This window comes from Phyllostomus discolor, chromosome 6 (genome assembly GCF_004126475.2).
Source record: "Phyllostomus discolor isolate MPI-MPIP mPhyDis1 chromosome 6, mPhyDis1.pri.v3, whole genome shotgun sequence".
NCBI lineage: Eukaryota > Metazoa > Chordata > Mammalia > Chiroptera > Phyllostomidae > Phyllostomus > Phyllostomus discolor.
The window spans coordinates 124,184,000-124,200,229 of record NC_040908.2 but is presented as its reverse complement, the minus strand read 5'-3'; the positions used below and the strand labels follow the sequence as shown (position 1 = coordinate 124,200,229).

Below are 16,230 nucleotides of genomic sequence, written 5' to 3'. Positions count from 1 at the left end.
CTTTATATCTTCATTTGCATTCTGTGCAGTACCCTGCCCTAATTTATAATGCATGCTTCTCTAAAAAAAAATTTGTTTCTCCTGGGGAAGTCTATTCCTTATCATAACTTGAAACTGATTTTAAAAGTAAGGGGGGAAAAGTGCATGGGATGATATGTAGGGTGTTATACTCAGATGTTTCACCACAGGAGAGTTTGAACATCAAAAGGCTGTACCTGAAAGCATGTCATACTTTTGTGTTTTCTGATCCATTCCCAGTTTCAGTGTAAAAAGGTCTGCAACTGAAGACTGGGACTGGGCTGGTCTTGACAGCAGAACCTGGAACCTGACAAATGAGGCTGCAGCAGAAGCACTTACTGCTTCTCTGAAGGAAGGACACAGACCTGTTACACAGGTCACTTATACAACTTATACTCTTCAGTGATCACAAGAGCAAATATTCACTATATCCTGCAGGACACATAAATAGAAGCTGTACATTGGGTGACAGTTTTAGACAACGAACTTAAGAGTGTGGTGCAGTTTAAAATTTCAATTTGTATTTTATGGGGAGAAACAAAAATTTATTGATTGTTACACACCTTGTAAGAGAAGAAACAGGATTCAAACACTCTGAACATAAAATTTTCATTCTGGGTAAATATATTTGGTTTTCATTTTTTCTCAGCCCTCTGAACAGCCTGCTGCTGTATGCTGGGCAACACAAAGACATACACTCAGATACTCCTCAGTTGGTGAGGTTGGGTGGGGTGATTGTGTGCTGTCCTGAGATCATGGCTGGTGGCAGACAGGTGATTCATGACTCTTCAAATCAGGGATAATGGAAAATAAGGAAAAATGGGAGTGCAGAGATGTTATACTAACATTGCTATCTTTAAGAGGGATTAGATGTCTCTCACTGAGAATACAGAAAATGGTAAATGAGCAAATAAGCTTCCCTTCTAACTTATATCAGAAACAGTGCAAATCCCCAAATGACTAAAAGTCCTAAAGAAGGGAGACGGCAAGGAAGAGATGGTGTGAATGGAGCAGTGAGCTCAGGGACAGGAGGTGAGCCCCAGGACAAGTTGCTATGCAGGAGTGGGTGAGGGAAGGAGAGGGCTCAGGAGCCAGGTGGGCACAGGGTCATGGGAGCTGGACAGTTCCAAGGATTGAAATATGGATAAGCAGTCTGAGAAAAGTGACATTTAGAGAACTTGTAGATGAGTGATCCTTGATTTGTGACATTAAAAAATGAGACAGTGCCTGCTTCGTAGTCTAGGAAAACCCCAACTCGATGGGGAGGAACAGCCATGTAAAGAGTCAGGACCTTGGGGTCTGAGGTGGGAGAGTCCTCAAAGGCGGTGTACTCAGATTCGTTCTGTAAGCCTATAACCCAGTAGCCATTTTCAGGTTTGTATCTGGAGTAAGCATTTTGATACTTTGTGCTTCGTCTAACACCAAACTTTATACTACTAGAACGTATTCTACAGTATATCCCCAAGATCCAGGCAGTCTTCTCGGACACATCTATTTCCCAGTAGTGTTTCCCTGATGAGAAATATTGAGAGCCTAAGACACCATAATTACAATACTTTATAGGCCAAATTGGCACAGATGCTAACTGTCTGTGATCCTCTGAAAGGACAAGATTCAGATTGAGGTTGAATGGATTCAATGTGATATCCACTGCAGGAAAAAAAAAGAGAAAAGATATGATTAGGTGACAGCTACAGGTTGGTTTATGGGGTGACATGAAGAGGGAACTTGGAAAGTGACCAGGAAGGACTTGTATTGATGGATTTGGGAAGTGGGGTAAAACACTGGAGAAACGTATTAAATTTAGGCTGTGAGAGAAACACAGGGGGTTGAGATCATCAAATCTTACGAAACCACAAACTTCTGAAAGGGGATCAGAACAAAGTGATCTGGAGACCCAGTAACTTCTTACCCCAGTAGCACTGGACATTCGTTAGCTCTGAAATGATAAAAGATTTAATAATGTTGATTAGAATCAAACATTAAATACTGATAGCTATTTCTCCTCTAGAGTAGGGGCAGGGGAGAAGACTACCATGAGGCTATGAAGTGATGAATGAGAGGATGAATCAGAACCTAGTCATTTTCCCTTAACCACATCTTTGTCAGCAATATCCCCTCTTTTCTGAACATCCACCCTTCTAGTCTCACAGTGGAACTATAGCATCTCCAGCTTAGTCCCACATCCACACTCCTGCCACTCTCCTCACCTTTAAACACTTGAAGCATTCTACTCAGATCTGGAGCATGGAATCCACGCTGCAGTTTTTTGGAAATAGGTTTTGGTTTCTTCAATGTCCACACCTCACTCCTAGGGATGACAAAAAATATTGACCCCAGGTCTCTTATTTTGTGTCCCCCTAATACCACTTTCTTCTTCTTCCATACCATCAATACACTTGACCCTTCTTCCCTGAGAAGCCTGATGGGGAGAAAGGAGTGCCCTGCTACTGGAACCAGAAAAAGGTTCTTCCTTCCCAGTTACCCTCTGTGTGACCTTGGGCAGGTCTGCACCTCAAATAAACAGTCTTGTCTTCTAAAAATAGAATAATTATCTCTTCCCTTGATACCTTATAGATATCTGGGGTTTTCCACATCAAGTGAGTCTGCCAAAAAGAGGCCACAGATGTGGGCTTTCAGGCAGATCAGTGGTAAGAGTGTAGATCCTGGCTGTGATATGGGTCTCTTTTTGAGCCCTGTGCCTATGCCCTAGTCCAAACCCTGATCTCCAGTGGTGTGACCCACAAATAACATTTGAGACTTCAGGTGTTCTGGGAAAAGTTAAAAACACTTGGCAAGGAGGAAGTTGTTTATTGAGCGAAAAATGGTTAGAATTTCATGTGTTTGTAAGGAATTTGAAGCTGTTAGGTAGATTGTCAACTTTAGACACAAAGGCTAAACTTCCCTATATAAGCTTCTAAAGTATGTGAACAGGAGAGTTTAATTATTGGCACAAGGATCAAAGCCACAAACCACAAGGCTCAAGTCTTTTTTTGGAAATCTGAAGAGAACCTTGTAGAATGGCTGGTATCCTCTATTTCTATTTAAGCAAAATAAGAGTAAAGGTGCTGCCCCATAATTATTTTAGAGCTTGATGAGGCCCTGCATGTGGTAAACACAAGTATCTATGGAATATAGGAACCAGAGAAAGGAGAGAGTGAATTAAGTGTGTGAAGTCATAAGAGTCTAATAGTGAAGTCTCTTATCCCTATTATCTTCACCGGATCTAACTCGGTGAATTTCAACCATTGAATTCACTACCATAGAATCTGGTTCATTCTCAACAGATATGAACTCTTAAATCCTCATCTATGATCAGCAATTTGAAATAATACTACATCTAAGCTTTCTTGCTTTGAGAGACTTTTTATTCTGGTTGATGACCAGATAACTCTTGTGACTACAAACCGTTCTTTATAACACAAATGCACCACTCCTGATCACCCATACGCACCATTTCATGATTCCACTCATGTCCTAGGAAGAAGAAAAAAAATACAAGTCAAGGAGTATACATATAAAAGGAGGATTAATAAAAGGAAAGGTAGAAAAACAATAAAGAATATCAGAGAAATCAAACGGTATTTGAAAATACCAACAAAATAGACAAAGCTTTAGCTAGACATTCCAAGAAAAAAAAGAGAGAGAATGGAGGTACATTACTAAATTAAGAAGTGAAAGAGGAGCTATTACCCATTGACTTTATAGATATTAAAGACTATAAAGGCTAGGGATTATTGCATGCCAATAAATTAGGTAATTTAGATTACATGGACAAGTTCCTAGAAACACAGAAACTACCAATATTGATTCAAGAAGAAATAAAAAATCTGAATAGACCTAAAACATAGAGAAATTGGATTAGAGATCAAAATCGTTCTGCAAAGAAATGTCCAGCCCCAGATGGCTTTACTGGGGATATCTACTAAAAGTTTAAAGATGAAATATTACAAATAATTCCTAAATCATTCAAAAAAATAAAAATTGAGGGCACATTTGCCAACTTATTTTATACACCAGGACTATTCTGATGTTAAAACCAAAGACATCACACACACAAAAAGTCAACTATAGGCCAACAGTCATTATGAATATAGACACAAACTTTTGCAACAAAATAATACAAGGTTGAATCCAGCAAAGTATAAAAGATTATATAGCATGTCAAACTTGTTTTATCCCAGAAATGCAAGGTTGGTTTAACATAAGAGAAGCAATCAATATAAAACACCATCTTAATAGAATTAAACATAAAAACCACATGATGATTTAAAAGACAGAAAAAAAGTGGATAAAATCCAATTTTTTGGATATATAATCCAACTTTTTAATGATAAAACCAAAACAGCAACAATAACAACAAAATAAGAATAGAAGGGGGCTTCCTCAGTCTAATAAGGCATCTTAGAAAAACCCACACATCATATGGAATCATGAAAAACTGAATACAAAACAAGGATGTCTGCTGTCACTACTTACATCAGCATGTAAGAAAAAGAAGTTTAGGCAAGAAAAAGAAATTTTAAAAAAGCATCTGTGTTGGGAAAAAAGTAAAACTATCTTTATTTGCAGAATACATCATATTATATACAGAAAACTTCTTCCACTTTTCAAAATTTAGCTCACCGTAGGTGCTATTAATTCCAAACTTTACAAATCTAATCATTGGCATTTCTGTCATGTATCCAGGATAATACATTCCACAACAAATAAGAAACATAGCAGCAATCCAGAATATCTAAAATATAACCTGTATTATATTTTATATAATATTTAAATATGTTACATTTATATATTATTTAAATATATATTTAGTATATTATATAGTATACTATACATCAATATATAACATATATTATATTATATGTTTATATATTATATAAATATAATATAACATGAATTATATATAACCTGTATATATATATATTAAAAATATAACCTGTATAACCTATAACCATACTGTTTTTTTTCTTATGCCCACTTGTCAAAAATGGTAACAATATATATTTAGTCCCTGTCTCAAACCAATCCTGTACCTTCCATATCCTTAACTTCTTTTGGTGGTCTGCATTTCCATATCATCACTGTATAGATTGCTTGTTTTGAACACTATGTTTCAATATATTTGGGCTTAGTTTTAAATACTTCTGGCTGGGTTTATAACTAAAGGAATGTTTTGCTCTCTGTATTAGCATAATTGGTTGTACATGACAAAGAAATCAACTAAAATCTCCTTAACAAAAAAAAGAAAAAGAAGAAGGAGAAGGAGGAGGAGGAGAAGGAGAAGGAGGAGGAAGAGGAGGAGGAGAAGGAGAAGAAGAAGAAGAAGAAGATGATGATTATGGCTAGAGAGATACCACTTTAGTCACAGGTGGATCTGGAAGCTCAAATCCTTGGCTTTTTGTGTTTCATAAGTTTCTTTTCTTCACTAACTGTTGACTTTATTATTAGACCTTCCACATGGCCAAAGGAACCTGTCTGTTAGGGCTAGCATCAGGATTAGAGTCCAAAGACACAGAAGAGAAAGCAATTTAGACTGTATTTGGGGTATCTCAACTAAGGTCACCCATTTTACCTGCAGCAGCTTTGTTGCTGACCATCTACTGCGATGCTCCAGATCTGAGATGAGCTCTTTCACCAACTGGCTCTGCTGAATCAGTTCATTCTCAGCCTCAGCCAAGTCATCCAGGGTCTTCATCTCCTCTTTCTCCAGTTTCTGCAGTTCTTTTTGCTCCTCATTATCCAGGATGCTTCTAAGCTGACTAAATTCTGACTGTATCCTTTGTCTCTCAGTCTGTATCTGATTCTGCAAGGTAGAACAAGAGAGAGAAGTAATGATTCTATCAGCCAGAGAGCCTACTATGCAAGTGATTAGGTGCCAGGAAAATAAAGTATCTTTTCAGGGAGTTCTAACCAGGAGAGGAGTGAAAACATGGGAACAATTTTGGGGAAGGCTGGTTTTTATTTTGTGGTATTTTCCCTTCTATACAAACCAAAAAGGCCTCACACTGTCATATCTAGGCCAACCCTGGAACAAATGTAAAACTTGAGTAAGGTGTAGGTTGTAGACAGCTGTCCTGGACATTGATGCCTTCCTGCATGACCACACTCTCACACTGGGACCTTGAGGAAAATCTTTGCCCAGTGTGTTCCTTCCACTTGGATGTGTCAGAGCCTTGCTGGAAAAGAGGAATGGAAGACAGAATTCTTTACCTTTCCCTACCATAAAGTCTGTCTTTGCTCTCAATTCCAAGTATCTGTGTGTATTTGTAACATCTGTATTCTAATATGTTTACTTGTAACATCTACTCTCCTGTCCCCACCCCAACAGAGATAGGACAAGGAAGAGAACTAATCAAATGGCTTCTGGATTCATCCAATGTCAGGGAATAAAGAGAAAGGGACTGCCTTGTGATTGATGTGGAAGGTCCTGCCAAGATTTCTGTCTCAGAAATTCCTCAGGAAGAGTGTCTTCATACCTTCCAGGAAGTCCTCTCTTCTCTGATGTCAGCGCCCAACTTCTCAGCTTCCTGCTGTTCCTTCCTCAGTCTGTCCAAAGATTTCTGGAGCTTCTCCTGTGAGAGAGGAATCACAACACAGTCAAGCCATGGGTTTTCTCAGTACTTAAAGAGAGAATAAATGAGGAATAAATAAGGCTGATCTCAGAAGAGGCTGGTTTACAGAAACTGATTAGAATCTACGACATGAGAGAAAATCTGAAGAGGTGAATGTTTTCTTTACTCCTGGGTGATGAAAGTCACTATTCCCTCACCAAATATAGCCTGATTTTCTTTCTTCTTAGAGTAAGTATTGATCCTGCTACAGCCAAGGAAAGCCCTATTCTCTTGTTGAAACTCTTTCCACATCCAATCCACAATGTTTAACGGAAATCATTTTGCTCAGAGGAGCAATGAGAGCTCAACTTGTGAGAGAAATTTTCCATCCATGTGACGAAAAAGAAAGTAGGAAAATCTTTCAGTCTTGGCCAGAGTCTGTACTCTAGGCTCATCCTCTATGTAAATGGAAGGAATACACAGAAATGTCCTTCAGGCATGGGACAGTGAGAACAGGGTAAGAGACATATATGGGAGGAGATAACAGGACTCAGTACTATATATCATGCTCTGGTGAGTAAAGCAGGATGGAAAGATTTCTCCACCAAGTACTACCTTCCTCCCACCCCCTCCATCATGGGCCTTACCTGACATTCCTTGATGACCTTTTCCATTAGGAATATCTGATGACCACAGTGCTCCTGAGAATGTTCACAAAGTGAACAAATAACCTTCCCATCCTCCTTACAAAAGAATTGGAGTTTCTCTCCATGGTGCACACAGACATCTCTCTTCTGCCCCTCCTCGGGGCTTAATTTTACCTCTTTGAGCTTCTCCACTATGTTGGCCAGATGTTGATTAAGCCATAAGTTTCCAGGTGAATATCTGATACCGCACACAGGACAGCTGCTTTCCCCTTCCGGGTCGATCTTTGACTCCTTATTGTTAGTGATGCAGGTTTTGCAGAAGCTGTGGCCACAGTTTAGACTTAGGGGTTCTATCAAAACCTCAAGGCAAATGGGACAAGTCACCTTTTCTTTTATGTTCACCAGGAATTTTAAAGCCATGGTAGCTGCTCCCCTGGTTTCTTCCTTAGGCTCTTCTTGCTTAAAGATTCCTAGATGAATGGGCAGATTGGAAGGAGATGGTGTAAGAATGGCACAAATAAAAACGATGCTAATCATGTTGACATTAAGAATTGGCCAAGACTGAAATATTGATGGATAAAAAAGAAGAGGGGGAAAAAAACCCAGAAATTGAATTCAGTGACTTGGTCAGCCATTAATGCTTCAGAGCTTTTGTTTCTCTTTCAGTCTGGAATGATCCTGCCTTTGATATTTGTATGACTTCCTCTCATACTTCACTGAACTCCCTTCTTACATGTCTCCTCAGCAGACGGGCCTAATATGACAAACTTTTCTATAGCACAATCACTAAAACATCACTAGGAGTGTTATTTGCTATTTTTTCTAATTACCACTATATAATACATGATATCCTTTCTTAAATGCCCTGCTCTTAAAATGTAACCCACACATAGATCAGGCACTTTGTTTTTATTCATTGCTGAGCAGCAAAAACACAGGAACACAATACTGGATAAATGTGTGAAGAATCTCCTCATTTCTTCATAGGTAATTAGACTTTTTTTCATTAATTAGTTGTTCAGCAATAGGTGAACTTTGAAATCATAGAAATGGATTTCACTGAAGAAGCATTTACCTCCTAATATAATTGCAATTTATATTGCAATTATACAGAGCCTTCAGAGCCTTCTCATATTTACTCCCCAGATATGCCGACAGAAACAGCAAGGACCACTATAGGGAAGTAATCTTATCCATAACAATTGTTAACCAGTTGCAATTATATATTACTGTGGCCTATTTATTCCTCACATAAATGTCCTTGAAAAATAAGAACACTCCCTTTATTCAGTGTGTCTACTTGAATCAAGTGACTTACAAAGATTATTCAATTCAGTAAGTTGAATTAGGGTGAATATAATGTCCTCAGGGTCCTCTTTCAGAGGTCTGGTAGGTGTGATAAACACTACCATACAGAGGATATATTTTGGGGAAATTAAATAGGAGAACATCAAAGATAACCCCTTTGAATAGGTAAAGCTTGAGCTAAAAGCTAAAAGATGGAATATGGAATGAGAAAAGGAAAATATTTTAGGGAGAAGGAATCACATGTGAGAATGCCCCTTTGATGGAGGACACAGTATCTTCTACAAATTTTAGAATGCCAGTGTGGTTGGTGTGCAGAGAACTGCTAGGTCTTTTGCACTATAGTAGCCTAAAAGGGCTTGAAATGTGACACATCCTAAATGGTATAAAAGTGACAGTCTCTTGTCATGAGGGACATAAAGTATTGTCCTTCCCATATCCCTGTATGGACCCTCATTAGAGCTCAGCTGGGGCAGTCGTGACAATATGCTGTGTCTCCTATCTTATATGCCTTTGTTAAGCTAAGTAAACCTGACTGGTTTATGTCCTGTTGTCACCAAGTGGGAATGGCAAATCCAACCTGAAACTATTGCTAGTGGTCTGTCAGAGGACGCCACAGAGTGGTCACATGGTGAGGATGACTCTTAGAACCTGGGAAAAATATAGACAAGGAACTGTCGGGGAGGGGGAGAAGATCTCAGTGGCTATAACTACCTTGATAATTCTTCCAATGGATTGAAGTTGTGTTCCTCACACAAATATGTTTACCTGTGTGAATATAGCCTTATTTTGCAATAAGGTCTTTGCAGATGTAATCAAGTTAAGATGAGGTAATACTGGAAGACGTTAGGTAGATAACCAGATCCAATAACCAGAGTCATTATAAGAAGAGGAAAAGGTACACAGACATTTAGGGAAGAAGGCCATGTGACAATGGTAGCAGAGATTGGAGTAATACAGCAACAAGGCAAGGAATGCCCAAGGTGGCTGGAAACCACCAGAAACGAAGAGACATGGAACAGATTCCCCCTGAGAGCCTCCTGGAGAAACCAACTCTACCACTGCTTTGACTTTGGACTTCTGGTCTCTTCAAATGTGAAAGAATAAATTACTGCTCTTTTAGGTCATCTAATTCATGGAAGTTTGTTACAGCAGCCTTAGGTTATTAATATAGTTGAAAAGATTTGACAGTAAAAAATCTGAGGCATGTAACAAAATATAAATATTCCCCTTGCTCTAAAAAGAAAAGATGGGGGTAATGAGTGCTGTGTGGAGTTACATTTAGGCCTAGAAGTCTACCTACTTCTCCAATGATCCATAAAGTGATCCTAATGAGGAATAAGAGTCCCATGAATGTGGGTTAGTAGGCAATCCAATAGCACAGCTATTAAAATTTGTCTAAAACCCTGGCTTCAGTGACAATTGATTAGATCAGGCTCGAATGACTAGCTAAACCAGGGGTCTACACAAAATGGTAATTTCTACCCCTGCTTAAAACTGAAGCTCTAAGCCAACCATGATCATGCAGTTTCATTGTCTTTCTCTGTATTCAGTATTCAAACAATGCTGAGAAATATCAAGAACCTATAAAGGAGAGAGGAATAGAACATGCTTTCTCCCGTGGGGTAGAGGACCTCAGATTAGAGTGGGGCTATGAGTTGGTGTCAAGGCAGCTGCCACCATAATGACCACAGAAAGAGAAGGAAACAAAGAAGGCAGAGCCCCACACATGAACAGAAACGCCACCAATGTCCAAGAGTGACCCAAGAGCAAAGCAGCAGTCAGGGAGATAGAGAAAAGAACACAAGCAGTATCTGCCTGATAGAACTGTCAGGTCAGCTGGCTTCCCTACGTTTTAGAAAACTGTGTCCAACAATTGAGTCTTCTCCTACCGTCTGGATTCATGATAATGCAAACGGTATGCTTCTCTGCAGGTTTTATAATAAAATGAAAGTGTCTTCTGGAAGTAAAGTGCAGGAAGGATGTCCTTCGAAGTTTTTAGACATCCTGGATACTTTCCTTGGTTTCCTGGGTCAGCAACTGCCAATGGGTGAAATAGAACCTGTTTTTGGCATCCAGAGACCTGGGGACCTCAGAAACACTGCACCTCTCCCTGTCTGTTCTTCCAGGCTCAGAGTCCATACTTCAGCCACCCCTTAGAGGCCAAGGGTAAATCCGCCTCACATTAATGACCCTCTACCCAACTGCTCTAGCAAGGGTTTTTGTAGATCACTGCAGATCCCTCACCCTCATTTAACATTTTAAAAACATTACCTCATAATCTTAGTCACCTTCTTGTATACTGTATCAATTATTGTTTGTTATGATCTCTCCTTAACTGGAATGTGAGCTCCTATACATATTTGACTTGTATGTTGAATGGGTAGTCATTGCACTTTTTCATAGCAATGGCCTGCTTTAGTTCATATGAATTAAATTTTTAAAATAAATTAATATATCTGTTCATGTTATGCGTTGGGCCTTGTTTTTGACCCAGGGGAGACAATCAATATCTGGGCAGATATGTACCCTCTCCGTTGTAGGCATGGACTCCCAGGAAGGTAGTAACACTGATTTCTGAAAAGTGGGATTATAGGACAGAATGGGCATGTGTTGGAAAATATGTAACATATCAATGGTGTGCAAGTTGCTCACAAATGAGCTTAGGAAGGGACATAATTAGTGTCAGAGCAAACTTCTTAGCAAGACTGTGAAATCTTGGGGCTCCTTCTGAGCAATAATCAACCCCTATTAATTAGCTCAGACCAAAGAAAAATGCTAAGCAGTAGAGGTAGCAACCAATGTAAAGGTGTGTCTAAGACCTCTAAGGCAGGTGAGGACACCAGTGTCAATGGGCTACTGAAGTAGAAGCAAGCAGGTCTATACAGCAAAGTACAAGTAGATTCCTGAGACTGAAGCTCAGGAGGTCAGAGGATAAAGACAGCATAAGAAGCAAGCAGGCAGAAGATAAATCACTCAGCCTGCTGTCTTTAGGGCTGCCAGAAGCTGAGGTTATGTCAGGAAGGCCACAGACAGCTCCTTGGTGGTTGCTAGGAGGGCAGTTAAAGAATCAGGTTCAGTATTATCCCTGGCCATGCCCTTAAGTCTCCACTCTATCTGAGCTTGGGCTTTCACACATTTGTAAAACAGGGACCTCTTTCACAAAGAGAATGGAGTCAGGCAGAAAAGACTTTCTATTTACCTTCTTAACAGAGAGAGAGGTCAAGACGGATACAGAAACAGAGATTCCAGTTCCTTTCAGCAAGACAGACAATCAAAACTAGAGAGGAAGGGTATGAACTCAGCCTGGAAACATAAGGGCCCCTGCAGGAAACAAAGAAGGCCCTCTGCCTCTTGAACACTCCTTTCTCTCAAGGCTACCCCTCTCCAGTGCTGCCATCTGTCTGCACTCACAGCAGGACGCCTGCAAGCTTGCTTTCTTCCCTTCAGAGCACATCTGGGCCACAAACTAAACTCAGCTAACTTCACCAAGTACTCTTCTCTGGAAGTTTCTCACCCTCTGCCCTCCATAAACCCCCCACCCACCTTTAGGTACCAGTGGAGATGTCTTGGCTCCTGGTTTACGAGGTGAGGAAAAGACAGGCCTGGTTAAGATTCATTTTCCAAACGGGGACTCAGTCAGCAAGAAGTAGTTCCTCCTCAGGAGCTGGCTGAGAAGTGAAAGTGAAATTCGCCCAGCTGGCAGGAAAAAGAAGGGGGAAGGAGCTTCTGGGCCAAATGGGCGGCAGTCCTTTAGGGCTGCTACAGAGAGTAATACTTTAACTCAATGGTTCTAAAAGGGTGGGGGTGGGGAGGAAATATTTGCCCCAGGGGCGTTTGTCAGTGCCGGACAGGTTTGGTTGTCATAACTACGCGGAAGGCTGCTGCCATCTAGTGGGTAGAGGCTAAGAATACCGCTAACCATTCTGTAATGTACAGGCCAGTTCGCACAACAAAGAATTATCCAGTCCAATCATCTACCAACACATAAGTTCAAAGTAGAAAAAAAACTGGTCACTTTTGGAAACTCATATAAGGGTATCAAGAGTTCCTCTGGTGCATTCCCGGCAGCGGAGCTATACCTTTGGGAGGCAGAAATGGCCTGGATGGAATGATAAGCAAGTTTGGTGTGTTCAGCAATCTGCAAATGGTTCCATGGGATTGTACTTGGAGCTCCAGGTAAACAGAAAAGATGCCACAAGAGGTGTACAAGGGTCCCATCATGGAGTCTTGTTTATGCAGGCAGAGGGAGAACTGAAATTATCTGGAGGATGATGATAACCACTACATAGATACCAGAGCAGGAGGAGTAAAGTGGTAGCTTTTTTTATTAAGTAAAGGGGTTTGTCTCTTTGTAGGTATAAAAACCCAATTAATCAATCTATCACAAACAGGAGTTTGCAGCAAAAAGAGTAAAGGTTTATTTTTAAGGAAATGACACCAAACCCAGAGTCACAGGTGAGCTATTACTCTGATAGCTGGCTCCCTGATGGCTTATAGGAGGTGGGTTATATAGGAGCAAATCATTAATCCTGGCAACTAAGGGCGTTGGGGTTGTGGGCTCTACTGACTGGTTAGGGGAAAGGGAGGGAGTTGTTGATCACAGTATCCGGTCTTAATGTCATCCAAGGAGTCACTCTGTCTGGCTTCATAAGGGTGTCATCGGAGGGGTGGTTCCACTTCTCTGGATCTGGAGCTGAAACCCAACTGAGGTCTGTTTTGACTGAAACTGTAGTCAATAGAACTGAGGCTTTGTTCCTAAGATTATTTAATGCTGATCAGAATCTCATTGTCCTGAGGGCTTACTGATTAAGGGAGTGGACATACCTGGAAGAGTGACGTGGGTGAGCCAGGGTGCTGGATGATGCCAATTTGAATCAAAAGGAAGGAGAAAAGGTGATATTAAAGAAATGAATTTTCTGCACGGTTACTTTCCCAGATCCTTCTGGTTTCACTCCCAGTATTCCCTTTATCCCCACGCTGTCCCAGAGCTGGGCTTAGCAGGGCTTTCTTCTCTTTGAACCACTCCCTGCAGAAATACCTCAGAAGCTCTGGGTCTCCACAAGTATCAGTACACACACATAAGGCCCAATGGAATTCATTTCCATTATCTTTCATAGATAATTTTGTATATCTTTTAATTTTTATTTCATTATAAAGTTTTCTGGTTGTTTGTCAAATATTACATTTTTAAAATTTTTCACAAAACTGCTTTACGGACATTCTAAAGCTTATAAGCATAGAATTGTGCAATATATTTTAATATTTTAATTATTTGTAATGAACTACTTTCCATTTAGCTTTGTTAGTTTGTGCTACCCTTTGCCTTTTTTATTTGTGTAAAAAGGATCACACTCCTTCCACCGAAATTTATTTTAGTATATTTTATACGCTATTATATTCTTTCAAAAATCAGGTCTCCCTGTATGAGGTAAACAGCAATCTGGAGACAGAAAGGAGCTGGGATGCTCTCTCAAAACTGACATCCTTGGCCCAGGTTTATAAGAGACCACACAGGGCTGCAGTTGCCCACACCTGCAGCCAATGGTAGTTTGAGACTGAATGACTCAGAAGGGAAGGGGATGCTGATAGGGCGGCTAGCACAACACAGTGTAGACTTTCAGAGTTCAAGCTTCCTGGATGCAGCTCCAGCTGTCAGTAGGTGGAGGGGACCGTTTGCATGTTTTGCACAGAGGTGCCAAGTGGTGCATTTACTAAATGAAGAGGAAAATCTGAGGCCTGACCTATGAGAACACCTGAGAGTCACACATCCCACCAGTAAAGCATCAACCGTTTACTTTAGCTTTCCCAGAACACATTCAACAATAAAAAAACACTTATATCCCAATTAAATATAAATATTCTGCCCTGGCTGGTGTAGCTCAGTGGATTGAGCGTGGGCTGTGAACCAAAGCATCGCAGGTTTGATTCCCAGTCAGGGCACATGCCTAGGTTGCAGGCCATGGCCCCCAGCAACCGCACATTGATGTTTCTCTCTCTCTCCGTCCCTTCCCTCTCTAGAAATAAATAAAATATTAAAAAAATATATAAATATTCTAAAATTATATGAGTTCGTTAAAGATAACTGCTTGACATAATAGCATGTTTGGCATGAAAATAATTAACATTTACTTACCAACTATGAAGTGTCCTTCACCCTTCCCATGAGTTGAAGGTAATATGAGATTTGTTGTTATGTTTCCAATATTCTTAAGAAAATGTAAAACATTTAGGATATAGGACTGTATTGGGAACTGCCCTGCCTGGTTTTAGGAGCTGTAACCCACCCCATGGCTAAGGCTGAGTGAGCAACCTTCAGACCATAAGCCACTAAGGAGACAAAGCTTATCTCCCTGGCAGGAGCGCTGCTTCTACTCCTTTTTCCATAATTGGCCCCCAATGCTTGATCAGTTAGCCAATGATGGGTAAGATTCCCAAAGGGGGGAATGACCTAAGACAGGCACGATCACATGGAGGCCCCAGGGAAGGACTTGGGGGGCTATAGCAAAAGGGCGTGATGGACCCTCGCCTCTCGGCTTTGACATAGCCTGAGTCCTCATTCGGTCTGTGAGAAGTCTCCTAATCTCTTGGCTGCCTTACTTCCCCTACCTGACTTAAGCCTGAAACAATGACAGAGGGTGGTGTAGCCCTGGGCTGGAAAGGGCGGGTTTCTCAGGGTGATCAGGCCTAAGAAAGAATATGTAAAATCCTGTGAAACCTGCTTTGCTAAGAATGCTCTCAATTAAATGATAAGGGTCCGAGCGGGAACTGAGTTTGTTTCCCAAAGTTTTGTAGCCCTTTAGCTAACAGACCCTGACTCAGGATAGGTCCTCATAGTTCTTCGTATGCTATCTGTTGTTTGATCCTCATTGCCTGACAATGATTAATGAACTTTACCTGTATTCCTGTGCAAATTGAAACCTAATAAAAACCTGTCAAGGCAAGGATAGGGACGCTCTCCTCTTGAGAGAGTTGCCAGGCCGCTCCGAGGCACTCTCCCCTTGAGAGGGTAGCTGTGCCGTCCCTTTTCCTCCACAGGACTCGGTAGTCCATGTGAATTTATCTCATATTTCATCCATAACACTGCGAACACTGAGGGCTGGTGGCCATGTCAGGACTGTACCTGTAGGGTGTGTCAACTGAAAAACAATATTGACTAGGTGTTTCATCACCAAAAAGGGTTTATTCAGAAAAAAAGAATTGCAACTCAGTGCATGTAGACATGACCAGCCATGTGCACACATGGCTTGTGTGCCATGATGGAGGGGCATCTATAGAAGGGAAAACGAAAAGAGGGGAAAGCTGGAACCATAGAGCTTTATTATAAACATAGAGTTCTTCCTATAGGGCTGTCTGGATTACACAGAGTGCAAGAACTTCCCCCCAAAGCCCTAGCTTTTCCACAGACCCTCCCCTACCCGCTCCCCCTGACTGATTCTGTTCCTTCCAAAGTTTCAGTCTTTATCTCATCTCAGCTGGCCAAGCTACTCTGAAGAGAAAAACAACTCCTTTCTTCTGACCCTAGGGAGAGTAGATGAAAGTCATTTGTATTGGGAAGGTGCCTGCAGCTTGAGAGAGGCACTGTGGAGGAGGAAGTGTTGAGGGTGCTGAGATTTTAAAAAAGAAAAAGGAAAAACAGGTGTGAAGTTGAAGTCAGGGTCAAGAGATTGCCCAGCACTGATCATCCTCAGGCAAATGGAAGGTCA

The 16,230-nt window shown here is 40.8% G+C and overlaps 1 protein-coding gene across 1 annotated transcript in view; it reads right to left on the bottom strand.

Annotated features, from left to right (window-relative positions):
* Positions 1–533: 533 nt before the first annotated feature.
* TRIM6 (tripartite motif containing 6) overlaps positions 534–16,230 on the bottom strand; it is a 38,554-nt gene continuing 22,857 nt past the window's right edge. The window contains exons 1-8 of the mRNA XM_028515499.2: positions 12,071–12,314; positions 7,220–7,689; positions 6,498–6,593; positions 5,594–5,824; positions 3,473–3,495; positions 2,229–2,329; positions 1,931–1,957; positions 534–1,668 (exon numbers count right to left, since the gene is read on the bottom strand). Of these exons, the coding sequence (XP_028371300.1) occupies positions 1,103–1,668; positions 1,931–1,957; positions 2,229–2,329; positions 3,473–3,495; positions 5,594–5,824; positions 6,498–6,593; positions 7,220–7,639 (1,464 nt within the window). The 5' untranslated portion in view covers positions 7,640–7,689; positions 12,071–12,314 and the 3' untranslated portion in view covers positions 534–1,102. Of the gene's footprint in view, positions 1,669–1,930; positions 1,958–2,228; positions 2,330–3,472; positions 3,496–5,593; positions 5,825–6,497; positions 6,594–7,219; positions 7,690–12,070 lie in introns of the transcript that reaches the window.